This window comes from Bufo gargarizans, chromosome 9, assembly GCF_014858855.1.
Source record: "Bufo gargarizans isolate SCDJY-AF-19 chromosome 9, ASM1485885v1, whole genome shotgun sequence".
Lineage (NCBI taxonomy): Eukaryota > Metazoa > Chordata > Amphibia > Anura > Bufonidae > Bufo > Bufo gargarizans.
The window spans coordinates 19,744,938-19,769,867 of NC_058088.1; the positions used below are offsets into that span (position 1 = coordinate 19,744,938).

At 49.5% G+C, this 24,930-nt stretch overlaps 1 protein-coding gene across 4 annotated transcripts in view; it reads left to right on the forward strand.

The window, feature by feature from the left end:
* Nucleotides 1-24,930, forward strand: part of LOC122946540 (class I histocompatibility antigen, F10 alpha chain-like) — a 131,924-nt gene that overhangs the window by 104,789 nt on the left and 2,205 nt on the right. For 2 of the 4 annotated variants that reach the window (XM_044306242.1, XM_044306246.1), the window contains exons 3-7: nucleotides 1,240-1,518; nucleotides 14,706-14,978; nucleotides 20,479-20,577; nucleotides 21,203-21,232; nucleotides 23,768-23,801. In XM_044306242.1, the coding sequence (XP_044162177.1) occupies nucleotides 1,240-1,518; nucleotides 14,706-14,978; nucleotides 20,479-20,577; nucleotides 21,203-21,232; nucleotides 23,768-23,801 (715 nt within the window). The other 2 variants (XM_044306247.1, XM_044306244.1) reach the window with 2 other exon arrangements.

Below are 24,930 nucleotides of genomic sequence, written 5' to 3' on the forward strand. Positions count from 1 at the left end.
TAGATTTTTTATCTATTTTGAGCAGTTGTGTGTCTGTAGTTTTTGGTCAAATTTAAGCAGAAATATAGAAAACCCTGAAGGGTTCATAAATGTTTTAGCACTGCTGTAGCTTAAAGGGGGTCGTCTTAGTAAATGGCCTTTATCATGTAGAGAAAGTTAATACAGGGCACTTACTAATGTATTGGTATTCTCCATATTGCTTCCTTTGCTGGCTGGATTCATTTTTCCGTTGCATTATATACTGCTCGTTTCCATGGTTACAACCACCCTGCAATCCACTAGTGGCGGTCGTGCTTGCACGTGCAGGCCTCTCTGGTGGCCAGGACCGTTGAACCGCACATAGGCTGGTGCTTTTTCCTATAGTAGGCGGTCTCGACCACCGCTGATTACAGGATGGTTGTAACCATGGAAACGAGCAGTGTACATTGTGATGGAAAAATGAATCCAGCCAGGAAAAGAAGTAATATGGATAATAACAATACATTAGTAAGTGCCTTGTATTAACTTTTTCTACATGATAAATGACACTTGGTGAAGTGAATCAGCCTTTTTAAGTAGAAAAGTCTCCTGGTGAGACAAGTAGTCACCGTACAGACGCGCCTGTGAGTTAAAGGGGTATTCCCATATAATATGGCTGGGATGTGCTATCAATCTATGATTAGTGGGGGTCTGATCTATATGTCTATACCTATAATGTCTGACGGACATGTCCCTGTACTAATACAGTCCTCACAGCCGCCTAGAATACCAGCCTCGCATAACCCCTTCCTTCCTAGTCACCTGTCAGTCACAGCGCCCCCTGTGGTGGTAGAAGCAGAGGTCTCACCCTCGTGAGCGGGGCCACTGACTGTCAGAATTGGCCACGATTATCATGTGACTGTGATGTCATTAAGGTCCTGCTAGAGAATAGTCAGCACAGGGCAGATTATAATGAGGTAATGAATCCCTCGCGCTGTAAGGACCTCCTGATGTCACAGGGTCAGGTGACATTCGAAGCCTGAGCCTCCCCCGTCTTCTCCCCGATCCCATCATTAGGATGAGATGACTGATCATTACCTGCTCCACACCACGTGACCCTGTGACGTCAGGAGACATGAGGGGGGATTCATGGGCCCCTGGAGGATCGGGCCCCGGCAGTAGCCTGGATTTCCCCCATATATTACACACGTCACACACATACATGACACATACATGACACATACATGTGCTCTGTGTGACATGTTCCTCTGCTGTCTGCAGGTTTCCATTCCTTCCAGCTGATGTACGGCTGTGAGCGGAGAGATGACGGCGGCGTCACAGGATACGAGCAGTACGGATATGATGGAGGAGAGTTCATGTCTCTGGACACACAGACGGGGACATATATCCCCACCATGTCCGAGGCTCAGATCACCGCACAGAGATGGAACAGTCGGGAGGTACAAGTGGGGGAGAGAAACAAGAATTATCTGGAGACTGAATGTATAGACTGGCTGAAGAAACATGTGGAGAATGGGAGAGAAGATCTGGAGAGGAGAGGTAAGTGCTCATCACCACCTGTCACATGTCCTGTATGTGTGTGACGTGTGTGCGGAGCTGTGACATCACACGCGTCTACACAGCGGACACCAGCGCCTGCACACAGCCGACACCAGCGCCTGCACACTGCGGATACCAGCGCCTGCACACAGCGGACACCAGCGCCTGCACACTGCGGACCCCAGCGCCTGCACACAGCGGACACCAGCGCCTGCACACAGCGGACACCAGCGCCTGCACACAGCGGACACCAGCGCCTGCACACAGCGGACACCAGCGCCTGCACACAGCGGACACCAGCGCCTGCACACTGAGGACACCAGCGCCTGCACACTGCGGACACCAGCGCCTGCACACTGCGGACACCAGCGCCTGCACACTGCGGACACCAGCGCCTGCACACTGCGGACACCAGCGCCTGCACACTGCGGACACCAGCGCCTGCACACTGCGGACACCAGCGCCTGCACACTGCGGACACCAGCGCCTGCACACTGCGGACACCAGCGCCTGCACACTGCGGACACCAGCGCCTGCACACTGCGGACACCAGCGCCTGCACACTGCGGACACCAGCGCCTGCACACTGCGGACACCAGCGCCTGCACACTGCGGACACCAGCGCCTGCACACTGCGGACACCAGCGCCTGCACACTGCGGACACCAGCGCCTGCACACTGCGGACACCAGCGCCTGCACACTGCGGACACCAGCGCCTGCACACTGCGGACACCAGCGCCTGCACACTGCGGACACCAGCGCCTGCACACTGCGGACACCAGCGCCTGCACACTGCGGACACCAGCGCCTGCACACTGCGGACACCAGCGCCTGCACACTGCGGACACCAGCGCCTGCACACTGCGGACACCAGCGCCTGCACACTGCGGACACCAGCGCCTGCACACAGCGGACACCAGCGCCTGCACACAGCGGACACCAGCGCCTGCACACAGCGAACACCAGCGCCTGCACACAGCGGACACCAGCGCCTGCACTCAGCGGACACCAGCGCCTGCACTCAGCGGACACCAGCGCCTGCACACAGCGGACACCAGCGCCTGCACAGAAACAGCTGCTGTACTTTTCTCACAGACTCGGTCGCAAAGAGGATTTGCGGACGAATCTGTGACTTTTCCCCGCTCACTTCACCAAGGTGGTGAAACAGGGCGTGCCGGGGAGGGGGCGTGCCAGCAGGCCCATATGATTCATCATTTCCTACACCTCTTTTTGGCGTAAAAAATGACTTAAATCTATAGCAGCAAAGGAGCTGGCGTAGATTTCAGCAGGTCGCACGGCCGCTGGTAAAGCGTCTTAAGGTATGTAGAGGCGGGTGACTCCATAACTTAGGCACATCCAGCGAACATGATCTAGGACCGGCGTCTAAATCAGCGGTTTTAGTAAATGTCCCCCTAAGTTTTTGGGCTCAAATTTTTACTCAGATTTCACACCAACCAGTCGCCAACACTTCCAATTCATCTCCATTGATTTCAATGTTAAAATCGCTTGTTAATTTATACTGCAGTTTTTTTCTGTTTGTGGTTTTAAAAACTGCGCTGCAGGAAGTAGTGACGTCTCCAGTCTTGACGCTGATTCTGCGCAGTATCCACGTCCAGAGTTCCCATTGAAGTCAGTCTGAGGTCTAAGGCTAAGTTCACACACAGTTTTTTTCTGCTCATTCAGCTTCAGGATACCACAGGGTATTTTAGCAGCAGCCGTTATTCCTCCAGGTCAGTGTGACCTCTGGCCGTGGCCTCCACATCAGGAATAAACCTGTCACTTCTCTTTTCCACACTATGGTTTTTACATTGTAATGCCCCGGAGTGCCATTAACACTCCGTACCCCTCTACTGTCTTCTATGGGCCAACACAGTGTCATCTTATACATTTATTTCCGCCCACTACAATGTGCATTGCTATTTCTATGCAACTGTTATTGTGATGTACCTGGTTCACCAGAAGGTGGCAGTAAGCATGGCAGAATTACATTTGCAGAGGTTGGAACCTTCTTTCCATCCTAATTCTCTTCCTTCAAGGAGAAGTTTAGTTAGAGGTCAGTGGAGAGTACTCCCTGCTTGGGGAAGGAAGCAGGTCCACGTCCCTGCTGGACGCGTCCTGCCTAAGCCAGCTAGAGCACCTTCAGCTCTGCTGGACACAGAGGCCAAAGCCTGAAGCCTCTGAAGCCATAAGGTATAGATTCCCTGGTATTAATCTAGAGACCGACTACAGAGAGAAGTTGCAGCATAAAGAAAAAAGCAAAGTTATACAGTAAGCTTGTCAGCACAGCAGAGCCAGAGAGCAACAGATTTAGCAAAGTTGCGTTTCCTGCTTGGAACCAAGACAAAGCCTGAAACTGTTGGAGAAACGTTTATTCAAGTAAAGCTGTTAATGAACTTCATCACAAGGTCTGGATTCAATTTATTTCTTCAAATCCCTTGATTATTCCCACTATTTTTGATCTGCTTCGGATGACAACGCCTAGATTCCAGTGTATCCAGGTAGGAGCACCGTGACACGTGCACCAACATTAAGGGAATTTAGGCCACCCTATACCACTCTGGCATTCCTACACCTGTGTACTATCTACTACATCATTAAAAGGGGCCCTGTGCCCTTGTCGCTTCATTGCAATTGGCGTCACGAAAAACATTTGCTTTTAGGGACCCATGTCAAGAAGACAACGCGCTCTGTAAATTATCAAGCTGTGTCAGCCCTAAAATGAATGGAGATGATCTGCAAAGAAATCCTCCCCAAAATCTGCTCAGTAAAACCTCAGTGTGAACATACCTCAACCCTGCGTCACAAACCACATGTGCGGCCATACAAACTGCAATCAGGGCATCATTGTAAGTGAATGGAGCAGTTGCGTTAACATGGTGCCATCTGGTGGCAGAGAAAAGGAACCCATTACAATTGAATCTGAACTACAGTATATCGCCATTCTACATGTATGACAGCCGCTGAACAGCTAAGGGCGCGTTCACATCATTGCTGTTTATTTCCATTATGGGAGCAGAAGCACAAAAATAACGGAAGTGATGGATTCAGCACATAACTGACAGGAGCAGAGCCTAACAGATACCATCGACTATAATGGGATCTGTTCGGTTTCCTTTTGGGAGAACATTTATTTAATTTCTTTAGCAGAGATGAGAATCCTGCCTGCAAGACTATTCTCTCCACTACTTTCACAAACTCTGACGGACGCCCCGAACAGAACATGTCCCTAGTAATAGACATTTCTTACTCATTGGTCCCTTCACTGATGTAGACATAAGACTGGGGCAGATTCTGGCTTCTCTTCTGCCCCATGAACTTCACTATTTTCTAGTGAGATCCTGGGGCTGAGCCCTTAAAATAATTATTTCAATTTTAACGTAATTTCTACATAAATCCATAGAAAAGATACTGTTGCACTGGTACTACTGCCCAGTGCTTATCCATCGTATGTACCCGTCAGTGCTGGAGACATGTTGGCGGTGCGGATCAGGTCGCGGCACTGTGTTACACTATTTGGTGGGCCTGTCCTAATGTTAGAAGGTTCTGGGGTCGCATTCTACAGTTTTATGGCCAGTTCTCAGGGAAGCCTATATCTCTAATACCCACAATGTTCACCTTAATCCTTAGCACAAGTTAAGAAGAACATCTGATGCCTCTTCCTCACAGCAGCTAAGATGGTGATTCCCAGGCACTGAAGATCGATTGCCCTCCCTCCGTAAATGGTCTGAGGAGGTCTCCTAGGATAGAAGCGGACAATAATAGGACATGTTCTCTCTTTGAACTGAAACGGAAGACATACGGAGTACCTTCCGTTTTTTTGAAGATCCATTGAAATGAATGGTTCCGTATACGGAACGCAAAAAACGGAACGCAAACAAAAAAAAAAAGTTTGTGTGCAAGAGACTTTAGTAGCAGCAGCTCATGATTGCACCTCAACATCTTTACCCCTCTGGAGCCTATGGCTGACTTATATGGCCACCGCAGAGTATGGATCTTCCATCTCTGACCTCCTGAGAAGTTTGATAGGCTCCATTACGTAGATGTTTTTCCCTCTCTGCCCCTTCTTTCGCCTCATTCTCATGGTCCAGCATTAACATCCCCCCTTTACGGAGGAGGGTCTGAGAGACGGGACCCTTACTGCTACCTGTGGATCCTCATGTTCATTTAGGTGAATTTACCTCAGTATATTTTCATCTTGATCCTGACAGTTATTCCGTGTTCTGCTCTCGTTGCCAAAAATGTTTTGATAAAACTTTTAATAAAAACCGATTCCACAGAAGACGCTGATAAATACATGTAATTTCCTCCATGTCTGCTGTAAGTGTAACAAGGGCCTCGATGTCTTTCTCTCTATATTACTGTGGATTAAAGGGATCTCCCGCTGTAGTAAGTGATGGTGCATGTACTGCTACCGTATACTGACACTGATCGGGCGGGACCCCCACAGATCCTCACAAGGAGGGGGCCATAGCATTAACTCAGGGTTATGGTTCCTTCATAGCGATGCCCCGACCATCCACTACTATATACTGACACTGATCGGGCGGGACCCCCACTGATCCTCACAAGGAGGGGGCCATAGCATTAGCTCAGGGTTATGGTTCCTTCACAGCGACGCCCCGACCATCCACTACTATATACTGACACTGACCGGGCCGGACCCCCACTGATCCTCACAAGGAGGGGGCCATAGCATTAGCTCAGGGTTACGGTTCCTTCACAGCGACGCCCCGACCATCCACTTCTATAACACAGCCCCATTCCCTGTGTCCAGACCAGCGGGGACCAGAGGTCACACCCCAGCAATCACAGGGTTATGGCGTATGCGAGCGATATCTGATAACAACCTATGACGTCTGTAATAGGAAGTATTAGAACAGTATTTGTACGTTATGGAGAAGGACACAGAGCCGGTTCCCCTCTGCTATTCCAGTCCGCAGTGCTCCCCCGCAGTGACAGGTCTCAGTCATGGAGGTCTATTCTTCTATGTGAGGAGCACAGGGGTCTCCTGAGTGTTATACACAGTACAGGGAGGTGAGCGAAGCTGGCCCCCCTTCAATCAGCACAAACAAAAACTCCAGTGTGTTTCTTTAGTGCTACGTTTGTGCTGTTTTGTGCCGCAAAAATTAACATTTGTGCTGCTTTTATTTTAAAGATAATAGCAACTGTTTGTTTCAACATGATGACATCACCAGCCCCCCTACAACAGCAAAAAGACATGAAACTTGCTGGATGGTTAGTGCTACGTTTGTGCTGGTTTGTGCCGTTTAAATCTCCATTCTACCTCCTTTCGTTTTCGAGTTATTAACCATTTATTGAAAGGTCACCAAAGGTCACCTAGCCCCCCATCACAGCCAAAAGACACGAAACTGGGCCGGTTGGTTAGTGCTACGTTTGTGCTGGTTTGTACTGTAGAAATTTACATTTGTGCTGGTTTTATTTGTAAGATAATAGCAAAACCGGGCTGGTTGGTTAGTGCTGCATTTGTGCTGTAAAAATGATCATTTGTGCTGCTTATTTTTCTGAACTCCATTAACAGGGCTGAAGCAGACTAACTTTACACAGGTAGTAAGACAAGTTAAAGCGGACTGACATCACTTAAGTAAGAATGATTATAGCTACAGCCAAAAAAATAAATACTAACTATCAAGGAGTAGAATAGTAAAATGTGTCTCAAACATTTTTATTCTACAAATCATTTTAAAAACTAAAGATCATAAAGTTTTCATGAAAATCAATGACAAATAAAGAACAAATAAACCCAAACATAGAGATATCCATATTAAGTCCTGATTTTTTCGCAGTCTTCATTAAACGGTAACTGCACTTGTCCATGGGAAGTGCATAAAAAAGTAGATTATCTCAAGCTAAAACCTTTGCTACCTGCGCTTAACAAATAGTAACTTGGAACTACAAGCAGCTAATAATACAAAATCATCAGCACTCCATACAGTGTACAGGCCTTGAGTAAGAGGTTGGTGCTTGAAGTGACAACATGGATGGCGCTGTGTCCGTCAAACAGCCAACATTTGGGGGCCATACAGGGTCCCTTCTTCTGGGCGACATAGTGACCGTCACTATGTTGGCCAAAAGAAGGGACCCTGCATGGCCCCCAAATGTTGGCTGTTTGATGTATGTGTCAATTTAATAAAAAGTGCTTTACTTCTGGCACATATTGTCCAGTGCTGGTGTCTTCTATTGTGGACTACAAGCAGCTACCTCTTGTGTACAGAACAGTATGGGGGCAGATCTTGGTATGTGAATTTACCACTGCCATACCATTTGTCAAATCATCATATTTTTCCCATGCGTAATCAGACATTTTACAGTAGGCTATGTAATGGCCTAGAGAGCTTCTGGTAGCTGGTTGGCAAAATGCAACAGCTTTTAAAGTGAACCTGTTCTCATTTAATTCAAGGTAGGCTGGAAATTAAGAGAGTTCTGCTTCAAGAAATCTTTCTTGTGAACCTCTGCTTCGTGTTTCACAAGCTGCCCAGAGTCCTATGTCAGTGTCAATCCAAAGGTGCTGTCTAGAGTTGAGCGAACACCTGGATGTTCGGGTTCGAGAAGTTCGGCCGAACTTCCCGGAAATGTTCGGGTTCGGGATCCGAACCCGACCCGAACTTCGTCCCGAACCCGAACCCCATTGAAGTCAATGGGGACCCAAACTTTTCGGCACTAAAAAGGCTGTAAAACAGCCCAGGAAAGGGCTAGAGGGCTGCAAAAGGCAGCAAAATGTAGTTAAATCCCCTGCAAACAAATGTGGATAGGAAAATGAATAAAAATAAAATAAATAAAAATTAACCAATATCAATTGGAGACAGGTCCCATAGCAGAGAATCAGGCTTCATGTCATAGCAGAGAATCAGGCTTCATGTCACCCACCACTGGAACAGGCCACTGTCAGATATTTTTAGGCCCCGGCACCCAGACAGAGGAGAGGTTCATTCAACTTTGGGCTGCCCCGCAATATAATGGTAAAATGAAAATAAAAATAGGATTGAATGAGGAAGTGCCCTGGAGTACAATAATATATGGTTAAGGAGAGGTAGTTAATGTCTAATCTGGACAAGGGACGGACAGGTCCTGTGGGATCCATGCCTGGTTCATTTTTATGAACGTCAGCTTGTCCACATTGGCTGTAGACAGGCGGCTGCGTTTGTCTGTAATGACGCCCCCTGCCGTGCTGAATACACGTTCAGACAAAACGCTGGCCGCCGGGCAGGCCAGCACCTCCAAGGCATAAAAGGCTAGCTCTGGCCACGTGGACAATTTAGAGACCCAGTAGTTGAATGGGGCCGAACCATCAGTCAGTACGTGGAGGGGTGTGCACACGTACTGTTCCACCATGATAGTGAAATGTTGCCTCCTGCTAACACGTTGCGTATCAGGTGGTGGTGCAGTTAGCTGTGGCGTGTTGACAAAACTTTTCCAAATCTCTGCCATGCTAACCCTGCCCTCAGAGGAGCTGGCCGTGACACAGCTGCCTTGGCGACCTCTTGCTCCTCCTCTGCCTTGGCCTTGGGCTTCCACTTGTTCCCCTGTGACATTTGGGAATTCTCTCAGTAGCGCGTCTACCAACGTGCGCTTGTACTCGCGCATCTTCCTATCACGCTCCAGTGCAGGAAGTAAGGTGGGCACATTGTCTTTGTAGCGTGGATCCAGCAGGGTGGCAACCCAGTAGTCCGCACACGTTAAAATGTGGGCAACTCTGCTGTCGTTGCGCAGGCACTGCAGCATGTAGTCGCTCATGTGTGCCAGGCTGCCCAGGGGTAAGGACAAGCTGTCCTCTGTGGGAGGCGTATCGTCATCGTCCTGCGTTTCCCCCCAGCCACGCACCAGTGATGGGCCCGAGCTGCGTTGGATGCCACCCCGCTGTGAACTTGCTTCATCCTCATCCTCCTCCACCTCCTCCTCATCCTCGTCCTCCAGTAGTGGGCCCTGGCTGGCCACATTTGTACCTGGCCTCTGCTGTTGCAAAAAACCTCCCTCTGAGTCACTTCGAAGAGACTGGCCTGAAAGTGCTAAAAATGACCCCTCTTCCTCCTCCTCCTCCTGGGCCACCTCCTCTTCCATCATCGCCCTAAGTGTTTTCTCAAGGAGACATAGAAGTGATATTGTAACGCTGATAACGGCGTCATTGCCACTGGCCATGTTGGTGGAGTACTCGAAACAGCGCAACAGGGCACACAGGTCTCGCATGGAGGCCCAGTCATTGGTGGTGAAGTGGTGCTGTTCCGTAGTGCGACTGACCCGTGCGTGCTGCAGCTGAAACTCCACTATGGCCTGCTGCTGCTCGCACAGTCTGTCCAGCATGTGCAAGGTGGAGTTCCACCTGGTGGGCACGTCGCATATGAGGCGGTGAGCGGGAAGGCCGAAGTTACGCTGTAGCGCAGACAGGCGAGCAGCAGCAGGATGTGAACGCTGGAAGCGCGAACAGACGGCCCGCACTTTATGCAGCAGCTCTGACATGTCGGGGTAGTTGTGAATGAACTTCTGCACCACCAAATTCAGCACATGCGCCAGGCAAGGGATGTGCGTGAAACCGGCTAGTCCCAGAGCTGCAACGAGATTTCGCCCATTATCGCACACCTCCAGGCCGGGCTTGAGGCTCACCAGCAGCAAACATTCGTCGGTCTGTTGTTCTATACCCCGCCACAACTCCTGTGCGGTGTGGGGCCTGTCCCCCAAACATATGAGTTTCAGAATGGCCTGCTGACGTTTACCCCGGGCTGTGCTGAAGTTGGTGGTGAAGGTGTGTGGCTGACTGGATGAGCAGGTGGAAGAAGAGGAGGAGGAAGCCGAGTAGGAGGAGGTGGCAACAGGAGGCAAAGAATGTTGCCCTGCGATCCTTGGCGGCGGAAGGACGTGCGCCAAACAGCTCTCCGCCTGGGGCCCAGCTGCCACTACATTTACCCAGTGTGCAGTTAGGGAGATATAGCGTCCCTGGCCGTACTTACTGGTCCACGTATCTGTGGTTAGGTGGACCTTGCCACAGATGGCGTTGTGCAGTGAACACTTGATTTTATCGGATACTTGGTTGTGCAGGGAAGGCACGGCTCTCTTGGAGAAGTAGTAGCGGCTGGGAACAACATACTGTGGGACAGCAAGCGACATGAGCTGTTTGAAGCTGTCTGTGTCCACCAGCCTAAATGACAGCATTTCATAGGCCAGTAGTTTAGAAATGCTGGCATTCAGGGCCAGGGATCGAGGGTGGCTAGGTGGGAATTTACGCTTTCTCTCAAATGTTTGTGAGATGGAGAGCTGAACGCTGCCGTGTGACATGGTTGAGATGCTTGGTGACCGAGGTGGTGGTGGTGTTGGTGGTACATCCCCTGTTTGCTGGGCGGCAGGTGCCAACGTTCCTCCAGAGGCGAAGGAGGAGGCCGAGGCGGCAGCAGCAGAAGGGGCCGAGGCAGCAGCAGCAGAAGAGGCGAGGCGGCAGCAGCAGAAGAGGTAGCAGGGGGAGCCTGAGTGAGTTCCTTGTTTTTAAGGTGTTTACTCCACTGCAGTTCATGCTTTGCATGCAGGTGCCTGGTCATGCAGGTTGTGCTCAGGTTCAGAACGTTAATGCCCCGCTTCAGGCTCTGATGGCACAGCGTGCAAACCACTCGGGTCTTGTCGTCAGCACATTGTTTGAAGAAGTGCCATGCCAGGGAACTCCTTGAAGCTGACTTTGGGGTGCTTGGTCCCAGATGGCGGCGGTCAGTAGCAGGCGGAGTCTCTTGGCGGCGGGTGTTCTGCTTTTGCCCACTGCGCCCTCTTTTGCTACGCTGTTGGCTCAGTCTCACCACTGCCTCTTCCTCTGAACTGTGAAAGTCAGTGGCACGACCTTCGTTCCATGTGGGGTCTAGGACCTCATTGTCCCCTGCATCGTCTTCCACCCAGTCTTCCTCCCTGACCTCCTGTTCAGTCTGCACACTGCAGAAAGAAGCAGCAGTTGGCACCTGTGTTTCGTCATCATCAGAGACATGCTGAGGTGGTATTCCCATGTCCTCATCATCAGGAAACATAAGTGGTTGTGCGTCAGTGCAGTCTATGTCTTCCACCGCTGGGGAAGGGCTGGGTGGATGCCCTTGGGAAACCCTGCCAGCGGAGTCTTCAAACAGCATAAGAGACTGCTGCATAACTTGAGGCTGAGACAGTTTCCCTGGTATGCATGGGGGTGATGTGACAGACTGATGGGGTTGGTTTTCAGGCGCCATCTGTGCGCTTTCTGCAGAAGACTGGGTGGGAGATAATGTGAACGTGCTGGATCCACTGTCGGCCACCCAATTGACTAATGCCTGTACCTGCTCAGGCCTTACCATCCTTAGAACGGCATTGGGCCCCACCAAATAGCGCTGTAAATTCTGGCGGCTACTGGGACCTGAGGTAGTTGGTACACTAGGACGTGTGGCTGTGGCAGAACGGCCACGTCCTCTCCCAGCACCAGAGGGTCCACTAACACCACCACGACCATGTCCGCGTCCCTTACTAGATGTTTTCCTCATTGTTTCCGTTCACCACAATAAGAAAACAATTATTTGGCCCAATGTATTGAATTCAAATTCAGGCCTTTTTTTTTTACAGACACCTAACACTATCTGGCTATCTATTTAGGTACCGTATTACACTAACACAGGCACAGCAGTAACGACAGATTTAGCTGAATATAAATTGTAGGCCTAGTATTTAGGTGCAGGATGACAGGTATACGTTTACGGACAGAATTAGACTTCGAAATGCACAGTAGCGTGTGAAGTTATTGAGGATGACCCTATCAGCACCTTCAATCTAATATACCCTTTTATGGATAGATTTAAAGTAGGCCTGATACAGCAGAAACCACTGATTTAGGGAATTGCTAAGTTGGGAATTGTATTTCAACCCAGAACAAAAATATATCCTTTGCCAGACAGCAGACAGTATTACAATTGGCTAGCCACAGCTGAAACACCAGATTTAGGGTACTGCTATTTTGGCAATTGTATTTCACCCCTCAATAAAATAGCAAGCACAGCCAAGCACCTGATGTAGGATATAGCAAAAAAAAAAAAAAAAAAACACACTATTGATGGTTAAATGGACTTGGTGGCAGCTTGTGCTGGCGCACCACAAGACACAAAATGGCCACCGATCACCCCAGAAAAAAGTGACTGAAAAACGCTCTGGGCAGCCTAAAAACAGTGAGCAATTGAATAGCAGAAGATCAATGATTCACAGCTGTAGATCGATCACTTCATTAAGTGTTTTTGCTGAGTAAATCCCTGTCTAGTGCCTAATCTCGCCCTAACAGCAGCAGCTGCATCCTCTCCCTACACTGTTCAGAGCAGAGTGACGGGCGGCGCTACGTGACTCCAGCTTAAATAGAGGCTGGGTCACATGGTGCTCTGGCCAATCACAGCCATGCCAATAGTAGGCATGGCTGTGATGGCCTCTTTGAGCAAGTAGTATGACACTTGTTGATTGGCTGCTTTGCAGCCTTTCAAAAAGCGCCAAGAAAGCGACGAACACCGAACCCAAACTTTTACGAAAATGTTCGGGTCCGTGTCACGGACACCCCAAAATTCGGTAAGAACCTGAACTATACAGTTCGGGTTCGCTCATCCCTAATACCAAGTCAAGTTCAGCATCAGGCTGGGACAGTGGGCACACAGGCAGATTCCAGTCATCACTTGCATCCTCCTAATTGCCGGCTAGACGGGAGGCGGAGCTACCCACCGACACAGTGAAGTGGCTCAAGCACAGGCCCGGCTGAGCTCATTTAAAACTCCTCATGATGCTGCCTTAGTGTCCACACCAGGAGGCAGCGCATCCTAGATACAGACTAAAGTTAGATAGTGAGACACAGGTTGCCAGGGGGCCCCTTCCATATGCTGGATGAAGTAATGAACGGTGAAGCGGCCCTGCTTCACCATTACAATCAGCTGTCTGTGCGTCCTATGGACGCAAAAACAGCTGAGCTGGAGGGCCCCTGTGCAGCTGAACCGGCTGCACAGGCGGTATGTCCACCCCTGGATTTCTATATGTTGCTACACGGACTTTCAATTCTGACTAACACAGAACCAGAACACATTTTATTAACATGGTTGCATCACTGAGAAACGCAACAAAAGCAAAAGAGGGTTAAACTTCAATTACCTTGATTTACCCTGTATTCTCTCAGGTAGCAGTCAAAATATCTAGTATGCAGTTACTTAAGCTGTATTACTGCCTTCCACCCACCAGGGTGCTGTGTGCAGCGCTTACAGAGCCGAGGAAAGAGGAGGAGCATTGGCAAAAGACAATCTAAGCTGAGTATGGAGTATAGCAAGGAATAACTGCCTCCACCAGGGTGTTAGGGGAACTAATAAACACAACAAAAGTAATCAAACACATCTGGCTAGTCAGGACTTTTGCTTTTTGCAATATCCATAATGTTTTAATAGCATAATAATGTTAATATTTTCACTTTCGGTTTGCGCTCTGACTCCCCCGTCTGGCCAATAGGGGAGCAGAAGCCTACCTGCAGCTGCCTGGGTCTCTGTGAATGAAACCCAGGCTGCTGCATTGTATTTCCTATGAAGCCATAGCCTGTAATAGAGCTCCATAGGAAATATGCAATTTTCTCAAATATTCCAATGCTAGTGCTATGGCAATCTAATATGGCATCATCTTAAAAAAAACAACAACAAAACAATTGCTATTATCTTACAAATAAAACCAGCACAAATGTAAATTTCTACAGTACAAACCAGCACAAACGTAGCACTAACCAACCAGCCCAGTTTCGTGTCTTTTGGCTGTGATGGGGGGCTAGGTGACCTTTGGTGACCTTTCAATAAATGGTTAATAACTCGAAAACGAAAGGAGGTAGAATGGAGATTTAAACGGCACAAACCAGCACAAACGTAGCACTAACCATCCAGCAAGTTTCATGTCTTTTTGCTGTTGTAGGGGGGCTGGTGATGTCATCATGTTGAAACAAACAGTTGCTATTATCTTTAAAATAAAAGCAGCACAAATGTTAATTTTTGCGGCACAAAACAGCACAAACGTAGCACTAAAGAAACACACTGGAGTTTTTGTTTGTGCTGATTGAAGGGGGGCCAGCTTCGCTCACCTAGTACAGGGGGCTCTGCTGATTGTACAGACTGCCGGAGTACAGGACAGATCAGATCCGGTACACAGAGTCCATTTATATTTCCTTCTTCTTCCCTCTCAGTTCAGCCGCAGGTGAAGGTCTCCGGTCAGAAGAAAGGTGACACCATGATGCTTCACTGCCAGGTGTACGGATTTCACCCCCGAGCTGTGCACGTGAAGTGGATGAAGAATGGGGACGACGTTCCCGACTATGAGACCACACGCACCCTCCCCAATCCTGACGGCACCTATCAGATCAGGGTCAGTGCGGAAGTGATCCCCAAAGAGGGCGAGAGTTACTCCTGTTATGTGGATCACAGCAGCCTGGGGAACGAGCCGCTGAACGTTGTGTGGGGTGAGTTGTATCCATACTGGGCGGATGATGGGAGTAAGGCTATGGAGTAGGTCATGACGGGCGATCACTATTGTGACATGTCATTGCATAGTCTATTCCCTGATCTCCGGCATCTCCGGCATTAGTGTGAACAGTTCTGTACGTGACTTAACCCTTCATGTTCCTCGACATATCCCGTCCTCATTTTAGGGTCAGATAATCTCCGGAGTTCTGGACATGTTTATAATGTAATGGATCTGTTCATGTTGATATCAGACCTCAGACTTTATTGACCCCTGATAGAAATCTAGAGTCACGGTGTAATGTACTTACTGTACGCCGGTGTGAAGGATCCTGTATTTCCTATGTACAGTAAGTGTCCGCACGGTGACCACATGTCGTATAGAAGCTTCTCTCCATTTGCTGCACAATGTTTCTTCAGCCTTCCTCTCACTGTTTTGAGGTTATATTTGTTCCTCGATGCTGCCTGAGTGAGAGGGATCTAGAACAAGTCTGTGTAAGGGTCTGTCAGATGTGGAGCCTTCCATCAGAGGTATACGTTGGGAGGACTATAGGACTATCGACGTAAACCTATGAGAGAAAGCTGCAACGTATCCCTCTGTATAGGTATAGAGTGTCATACATCGCCTGTACAGTCCCCTCCACCTCCTGTCCCCTAAGCTGGAGAAGTATCCCACCTGAGGAGTGAACACAGAAGTTTCCTCCATTTCTGAGGTAGCTCCGATAACGTAACTGTCCATATAGCTACATCATTGAAAGTTCCTCAGACAAACTGTCTCCAATGGCAGCAACACCTGCCAGTGACTGAGCACGTTGGGAGGAGGAGCGGCCTGTGCTGGGGGGTAGAGGAGGAGCGGCCTGTGCGGGGGGGGGGGGGGGGTAGCGGAGGAGCGGCCTGTGCTGGGGGGTAGCGGAGGAGCGGCCTGTGCTGGGGGGTAGAGGAGGAGCGGCTTGTGCTGGGGGGTAGAGGAGGAGCGGCCTGTGCTGGGGGGTAGAGGAGGAGCGGCCTGTGCTGGGGGGTAGAGGAGGAGCGGCCTGTGCTGGGGATGTAGAGGAGGAGCGGCCTGTGCTGGGGGGTAGAGGAGGAGCGGCCTGTGCTGGGGGGTAGAGGAGGAGGAGCGGCCTGTGCTGGGGGGGTAGAGGAGGAGCGGCCTGTGCTGGGGGGTAGAGGAGGAGCAGCCTGTGCTGGGGGTAGAGGAGGAGCGGCCTGTGCTGGGGGGGTAGAGGAGGAGCGGCCTGTGCTGGGGGGTAGAGGAGGAGCAGCCTGTGCTGGGGGTAGAGGAGGAGCGGCCTGTGCTGGGGGGTAGAGGAGGAGCGGCCTGTGCTGGGGGGTAGAGGAGGAGCGGCCTGTGCTGGGGGGTAGAGGAGGAGCGGCCTGTGCTGGGGGGTAGAGGAGGAGCGGCCTGTGCTGGAGGGTAGAGGAGGAGCGGCCTGTGCTGGGGGGTAGAGGAGGAGCGGCCTGTGCTGGGGGGTAGAGGAGGAGCGGCCTGTGCTGGAGGGTAGAGGAGGAGCGGCCTGTGCTGGGGGGTAGAGGAGGAGCGGCCTGTGCTGGGGGGTAGAGGAGGAGCGGCCTGTGCTGGGGGGTAGAGGAGGAGCGGCCTGTTCTGGGGGGTAGAGGAGGAGCGGCCTGTGTTAGGGGATAGAGGAGGAGCGGCCTGTGCTGGGGGTGGAGGAGGAGCGGCCTGTGCTGGGGCTAGAGGAGGAGCGGCCTGTGCTGGGGCTAGAGGAGGAGCAGCCTCTGCTGGGGGTAGAGGAGGAGCGGCCTGTGCTGGGGGGTAGAGGAGGAGCGGCCTGTGCTGGGGGTGGAGGAGGAGCGGCCTGTGCTGGGGGTAGAGGAGGAGCGGCCTGTGCTGGGGGGTAGAGGAGGAGCGGCCTGTGCTGGGGGGTAGAGGAGGAGCGAGCTGTGCTGGGGGTAGAGGAGGAGCGGCCTGTGCTGGGGGGTAGAGGAGGAGCGGCCTGTGCTGGGGGGTAGAGGAGGAGCGGCCTGTGCTGGGGGTAGAGGAGGAGCGGCCTGTGCTGGGGGGTAGAGGAGGAGCGGCCTGTGCTGGGGGGTAGAGGAGGAGCGAGCTGTGCTGGGGGGTAGAGGAGGAGCGGCCTGTGCTGGGGGGTAGAGGAGGAGCGGCCTGTGCTGGGGGGTAGAGGAGGAGCGGCCTGTGCTGGGGGGTAGAGGAGGAGCGGCCTGTGCTGGGGGGTAGAGGAGGAGCGGCCTGTGCTGGGGGGTAAAGGAGGAGCGGCCTGTGCTGGGGGGTAGAGGCGGAGCGGCCTGTGCTGGTAGAGAGGAGCGGCTTGGGGGGGTAGAGGAGGAGCGGCCTGTGCTGGGGGGTAGAGGAGGAGCGGCCTGTGCTGGGGGGTAGAGGAGGAGCGGCCTGTGCTGGGGGGTAGAGGAGGAGCGGCCTGTGCTGGGGGGGTAGAGGAGGAGCGGCCTGTGCTGGGGGGGTAGAGGAGGAGCGGCCTGTGCTGGGGGGGTAGAGGAGGAGCGGCCTGTGCTGGGGGGTAGAGGAGGAGCGGCCTGTGCTGGGGGGTAGAGGAGGAGCGGCCTGTGCTGGGGGGTAGAGGAGGAGCGGCCTGTGCTGGGGGGTAGAGGAGGAGCGGCCTGTGCTGGGGGGTAGAGGAGGAGGAGCAGCTTCTGCCGCTGTCGTACAGACGGCCACTGACACCCCAGCTTCATTATTGCTGTATTAGATTACTTTTATTATTACTAAGCAGCACAGCGACTGCCTTGCTTTCTTACATACGGGCACAGCGAGCAGGGATAGGTTGGCACACAAGATGTGGGTGGCAGACGCCATGTTGTACAGGCTGCGGCCATCAGGGCACACTGCCATCATCTTCCCAGTTACATCTCTGATGTTTCCCCTATGTATTATGTCCGGCTGTATATGTCACTGCTGATAGCAGCCACGCCATGGAGACCTAGGAGAAGATGCCGCTGCTGCAGTGAGAGCCATTAACCCTTGAAGCTCATTATTCTCTACCAGTTTTCTGCACAGATAAAGTTGGTAAATGTTCGTTAGTCAGCCGTCCCCACAAATTATTAAAATGAGGTAATTTGTAGGGGTTCTCTGAGATTTTTTCGAGGGACTTTCCAATACTAAGCAGGTTGGGGTCACACTTGGGCCTTGTTCACATTTCCTTTTTTCTCTGACATGTGCTGCCCGTATATGCCATGGACAGCACACGCACCCATTGATTTTAATGTGTCTGTTCACACATCAGTATTTTTTTTACAGTCCATGGGTCAGTGAAAAAATCATGGACCCACGCACTACTTTAATCTGTGATGCGGCCCAAACACGCCCATTATAGTCTACAGCAGTGTTTCCCAACCAGTGTGCCTCCAGCTGTTGCAAAACTACAACTCCCAGCATGAATGGACAGCCTTTGGCTGTGCGGGCATGCTGGGAGTTGTAGTTTTGCAACAGCTGGAGGCACACTGGTTGGGAAACACTGGTCTACAGATCCGTGAAAAAGCATGGACACAACACGGATGACGTCTGTTGCGTCCGTGTTTGGTCTGTTTTTTACGGACCACTGATAGAAGATGATTTCGAAATTCATTTTCAGCGGATCAGTGTCCGTGGAATAGGGTTGACAGACGGAGAGCAAAAAACGTAGACCTGGACCAAACACGGATCCTTCCCGAATGTCTTCACAAATGAAACGGAGATGCATTTCTTCACAGACGTCAGGCAGACACGGAAATGTGAACGAGGCCTTAGGCCGCTTTCATGTGTAGATTTTAGTGGCGTTTTTTTGCAGCTCCAGATGTTAGCTGAAGGTCTGTGGGAAACATGAGATGCAGGACACACAAGAGTCTTTTAGCTCCTGATGTTTTTGCTTGATAGGGGGAGTTTTTTTTTAAATCTTTCTTGCTTTTTTTTTTTTCTTCAAAAATGCAGCAGGCTGGAGCTCTCGGTGGTCTCAGGCATTGTCCTATCACCTTCTCTGTAGGCAAAAACGACATGTAGAAAACACTAGCGGTAAGAAGCACTATAGGCAAAAAAGGGAAAAAGTGCAGATGGATGAAAAACCCACATACACTTCTTCTTACAGCCCTAGAAATAACGGCAGTGGAAATGTGTATGTGCAGGGACCTGTGCGGCTTCTTCTGGGCTGGGAAAATGGCAAAATAACCGGAAACCATGAAGGACCTTTATCAAGACTGGCGAGCCCGTATACCGGCCTGATGTCCCTGTCATCGGAAACCATGAAGGACCTTTATCAAGACTGGCGAGCCCGTATACTGGCCTGATGTCCCTGTCACCGGAAACCATGAAGGACCTTTATCAAGACTGGCGAGCCCGTATACCAGCCTGATGTCCCTGTCACCGGAAACCATGAAGGACCTTTATCAAGACTGGCGAGCCTGTATACCGGCTTGATGTCCCTGTCACCAGAAACCATGAAGGACCTTTATCAAGACTGGCGAGCCCGTATACCGGCCTGATGTCCCTGTCACCGGAAACCATGAAGGACCTTTATCAAGACTGGCGAGCCTGTATACCGGCCTGATGTCCCTGTCACCAGAAACCATGAAGGACCTTTATCAAGAATGGCGAGCCCGTATACCGGCCTGGTGTCCCTGTCACCGGAAACCATGAAGGACCTTTATCAAGACTGGCGAGCCCGTATACCGGCCTGATGTCCCTGTCACCGGAAACCACGAAGGACCTTTATCAAGACTGGCGAGCCCGTATACCGGCCTGATGTCCCTGTCACCGGAAACCACGAAGGACCTTTATCAAGACTGGCGAGCCCGTATACCGGCCTGATGTCCCTGTCTCTTAACAAATCAGGTGCATCTCTGCCTTCCCGTGCGCCAGAAACTGAAGTCTACTCCACCTGCAGGCTTCATCTGTAACTTCCGTCTCTTTCTGGAAAAAATAACAAATCCCCTCCTGCTAAGCCTCACCTGCTTTCTGGTCATTTTGGAAAAGTGGTGAGAAGCCTTAAAAGTTGCAAATTTTATGGGGTTTGGCATGAGGGGCTCTGTAATGTCCCCCGTGTGTCTCACCACTAGGGGTTTCTCCATGGTGTGCCCCTCTATAGAGAAGGGGATGTGAAAGCATCTGAATATACACCAGAGATCCGCAGGCGGCATTTCGAAGGAGCCGGAAAAATAAAAATGACAGAAACAGCAGGAGCAAAAAAACAGCGACGTTTGTGTCCTGCGTTTGATGTCTTCCATAGACCTTCAGCTAACATCTGGGGTTTTCACAGCACAAAAATGCACCAAAAATCTGGTGCTAGAAACGCCAAAAAAACTAATTACAAATCCACAACACACAGAGCACGTCCTGATATCTGCAGTGTGTGAATGCGGTTCAGTTCGGCTCACCGGCATCGTTCTGTACATGAAGTAAATCTGGACTGTGCTCCTGTATGTAATCCTATTACACTGTACATACTGCGCCGTTACTACAGCGGGGGTAGAGTCTGTGCTACATGAAGCTCTCAGTATAATCCGCAGCTCATACTCACCTCTCTGATTTCTAACCAGAACCAAGTAATCCGAGTGTCTGGGTCACCCCTGTGGTCGTGGCTGTGGTGGTCATCATTCTTCTTGCTGCTGCCATTGGTGGATTTGTCCTATACAGAAGTAAGTATCAGGAATACAGCGCGGCTTCTCTCAGGACGTATGTGTATATATATTACATGTAGAGGTTATATGTTCGGCTGTTACACTTTGTCCTCTGATTTCCTCCATATTGTATGGTTCTCTCCAGACTGTCCCCATACTGATGTCACACATTCCCTCCACAGTATTTGTGGCAGATACGAGGTGAATGAGGCCTCAGGAAATGTTCCCCATATGCAGCAGGAGCTTTACCGGCCCGTACACCGAGCGCAGTACAGAAACTAAGTGTGAACAGAGGTGTATGAAAGGCTTCCAGTCATTATTCATCTTTCTCTGTATTTCCTCACTAATCAGGGAAATACTGAAATCATGATAACATTTCTGATATTACAGCCCAAAATAACCATAAATATAAGAAAATCTAATAATGTGGAACCTGCGGTTTATTCAGCCAACATGGCGATGATTTTACTGGAACTTTCTATAAAAATTGTCTGAAAAGCTGCTGCCAGACACATAACCCGGTGACCTTCCGTCTGTACGTCCTCTCCCCTCAGCCGTCCTCCATTATGTTCCTTTATATGGACCCAATGATGATGGATCTTCAGGCTCCTGTTACTAATTCCATCTCCTCTTCTTACTTTAGGGAAGAAAGCCGACTACACGGCGACCAGCAGTGAGTATTCTGTATATGCGTCTCTGATGAGATGTCACTAGATGTGACCATGACTGATGCCCTGTGACTATGGAGGGCAGTATGTGGCGGTACAGTGGGGAAAATAAGTATTTGATACACTGGCGATTGTGCAAATTTTCCCACCTACAAAGAATTGAGAGGTCTGTAATTTTTATCGTAGGTACACCTCAACTGTGAGAGACAGAATCTAAAAAAAATATCCAGAAAATCACATTGTATGATCTATAAATAATTAATTAGAATTTTATTGCATGAAATACGTATTTGATCACCTACCAACCAGCAGGAATTCCGGCTCTCACAGACCTGTTAGTGTCTCCTTAAGAAGCCGTCCTACTCTGCACTCATTGCCTGTATTAATGTCACCTGTTTGAACTCGTTACCTGTATTAGGCTACTTTCACACCGGCAGGGATCAGCAAAAACGCTTCCGTTACTGATAATACAACCATCTGCATCCGTTATGAACGGATCCTATTGTATTATCTTTAAAATAGCCAAGACGGATCCGTCATAAACTCCATTGAATGTCATTGAGGACGGATCCATTTTCTATTGTGTCTGAGAAAACAGATCCGTCCCCATTGACTTGCATTGTGGGTCATGACAGAAAACAAAGCAGCTTGCTGGGGTTTGCTCTCCGGTGTTGGAACACAACCAAACGTTCAGTTCCGTTGTCGATGGGGACAAAATGGAAGCGTTTTTCTCCAAAACTGTAGACCTGCACAAGGCTCCGATGGGCCACAGGACTATAGACAAGCAGCTTGGGGAGAAGGCAACAACTGTGGGCACAATTATTAGAAAATGGTAGAAACATCATGGTCATCTCATTGATTGGACTCCAGTTGGCTGACACCTCACTCCAATTAGCTCTTGGAGATGTCATTAGTCTAGGGCACGGGTGTCAAACACAAGGCCCGCGGGCCGAATCCGGCCCGCCAGACCTTGTCATGTGGCCCGCGTAGCCTTCACCTTTTTATTGTCATTATCACTTACACCCGATACAGGAGCCGGGAGGATCAGCTGTGAGGGAGGCGGTACTTACATCTACAATCGCTCGCCGAGAGGAGGGAGGAGGCAGGCTGGGAGGATGTGAGTCATACGTCACGCGCCTGCGCCGCCCACTTTATGAATGAAGCAGGCGGCGTGGGCGCATGTTGTATGACTCACGCTGCCAGCGCCTGTCCTCCCGGCCTGCCTCCTCTCGGCGAGCGCTTGTAGATGTAAGTACCGCCTCCCTCACAGCTGATCCTCCCGGCTCCTGTATCGAGTGTAAGTGATAATGATAATAAAAAGGTGAAGGCTGGTGATTGTGAAACTTGAAAGGGGGGAAAGACCGTATGTGAATGGCTACTGGGCTGGCGCTGCTGAAAGGGGTTAATTATAACTACTGTGGGAGCAAAGGGGGGAATAATTAGCTACACTGAAGAGGGAACTGAAAGGGGTTAATAAATACTGTGAATGGGGGACTGCTGAAAAAGGGGTTAATAACTACTGTGAAGCCCCTTCACAGTAGTTAACCCCTTTCAGCAGTCTTCACAGTATTTATTAAACTCAGCAGTCCCCCTTCAGTGAAGGGCGGGACTGCTGGGGTTAATAACTACTGTGAAGGGGGACTGCTGAAAGGGGGAAATACCTATGAAGAGGGGGCTGCTGAAAGGGGGAAATAACTATGAAGAGGGGGCTGCTGAAAGGGGTTAATAACTACTGTGAAGGGGGACTGCTGAAAGGGGTTAATAACTACTGTGAAGGGGGCTGCTGAAAGGGGTTAATAACTACTGTGAAGGGGGCTGCTGAAAGGGGTTAATAACTACTGTGAAGCCCCTTCACAGTAGTTATTAATCTCTTTCAGCAGTCCCTCCTTAACAGTATTTATTAACCCCTTTCAGTCCCCTCTTCAGTGTAGTTATTTATTCCCTCTTTTGCTCCCACAGTAGTTATAATTAACCCCTTTCAGCAGTCCCAGCAGGGGACTGCTAAAAGGGGTTAATAACTACTAGGGGGGGGGGCTTGGGGGGTGACACCATTTTCTACTGCATCGGGTGACACCAGCCCTAGCAGCGCCACTGTCAGCGCTCTTTATGCGATTATATACATACGGTAACCATTAACTATTAGAGATACGATTATACAGTGAATGGACACATAGTCCTACAGATACAACCGGCCCTTTGAGGGTGACCAAACTGCTGATGCGGCCCCCGATGCATTTGAGTTTGACACCCCTGGTCTAGGGGTTCACATACTTTTTCCACCTGCACTGTGAATGTTTACATGATGTGTTCAATAAAACATGGTAACATTTAACTCTTTGTGTGTTATTAGTTAAGCAGACTGTGATTGTCTATTGTTGTGACTTAGATGAGGATCAGATCACATTTTATGACCAATTTGTGCAGAAATCCAGATCATTCCACATACTTTTTCTTGTAACTGTATATAATCTCTTACCTCACCCACTTAAACACGCTGGCACTCGCTCTGCACTCATCTGATGCCATGACTCGAGCTTCAGGTCCTTCATGTGTCAGCGCGTTCAAATGGATAAGGTAAGTACCGTGTATATATATTTATTATTATTTTTATTAACCCCTAAAAGGCATTTTAACCCCTTAAAGACCGGGCCTATTTTCATTTTTGCTTTTTGGGTTTTTCCTCTCCACGTTCCAATAGCCATAACTTTTTATTTTTCCATTCACATAGCCATATAGCCATATGAGGGATAATTTTTTGCGGGACGAGATAAAAAAAAATTTATGCCACTGTTCCATTTACCATTTACGGTACCCATTTCTTTGTGGGGTAAAATAAAATAAAACAAATATGATTGCTGTAATACCAAACTTGTATAGTTTTTAATTTTAATTACTTAAAAAAAATATATTTCATTTAAAATTTTCTTTCCATCGCCATATTTTGACAGCCATAACTTTTCATATTTCGGTCTACAGATCTCTATGAGGGCTTGTTTTTTTGTGTAATGAAGTTTTTACTGGTACTATTTTTGTTGTATGTATGAATTTTTTATCAGTGTTATTCAATTTTTAGGTGGGACAAGATAACTCAAAAATGGCAAATCACGTTACAGCGTTCACTGCACAGGAATTTAAATTTTTATTTTACATTTTAATAGTTCAAAAATTTTCGGACGCAGCGTTACCCAATACCCAAAGTTTGTTCATTTTATTTTATTTTTTATATATTTTTATATGTAAAATTGGGAAAGGGGGTGATTTTAAACTTTTAATGGTGTTTTATTAATAATTATTATTATTATTTTTTTTTATCTTTTTAACTTTTTTTTTATTAGCCCCCTTAGGGGGCTAGAACCTGGGATCTTTTGACCACCTCTCCTATTCACCCAAATAGAGATCTACTAGGGTGAATAGGATTCTTACAGTGTCCATGTTGAGCTCTGCCTTGTGCATAGTTCAGCATAGAGATTGCCATGGCAACAGATTGGAGCCCCACAATTTTACTGCCGCATCCCTCTGCCTAAGGCCACTTTCACACTGGCGTTTTGGCTTTCCGTTTGTGAGGTCCGTTCAGGGCTCTCACACGCGGTCCAAAACGGATCAGTTTTGCCCTAATGCATTCTGAATGGAGAAGGATCCGCTCAGAATGCATCAGTTTGCCTGCGTTCAGTCTCCATTCAGCTTTGGAGGCGGACAACAAAAC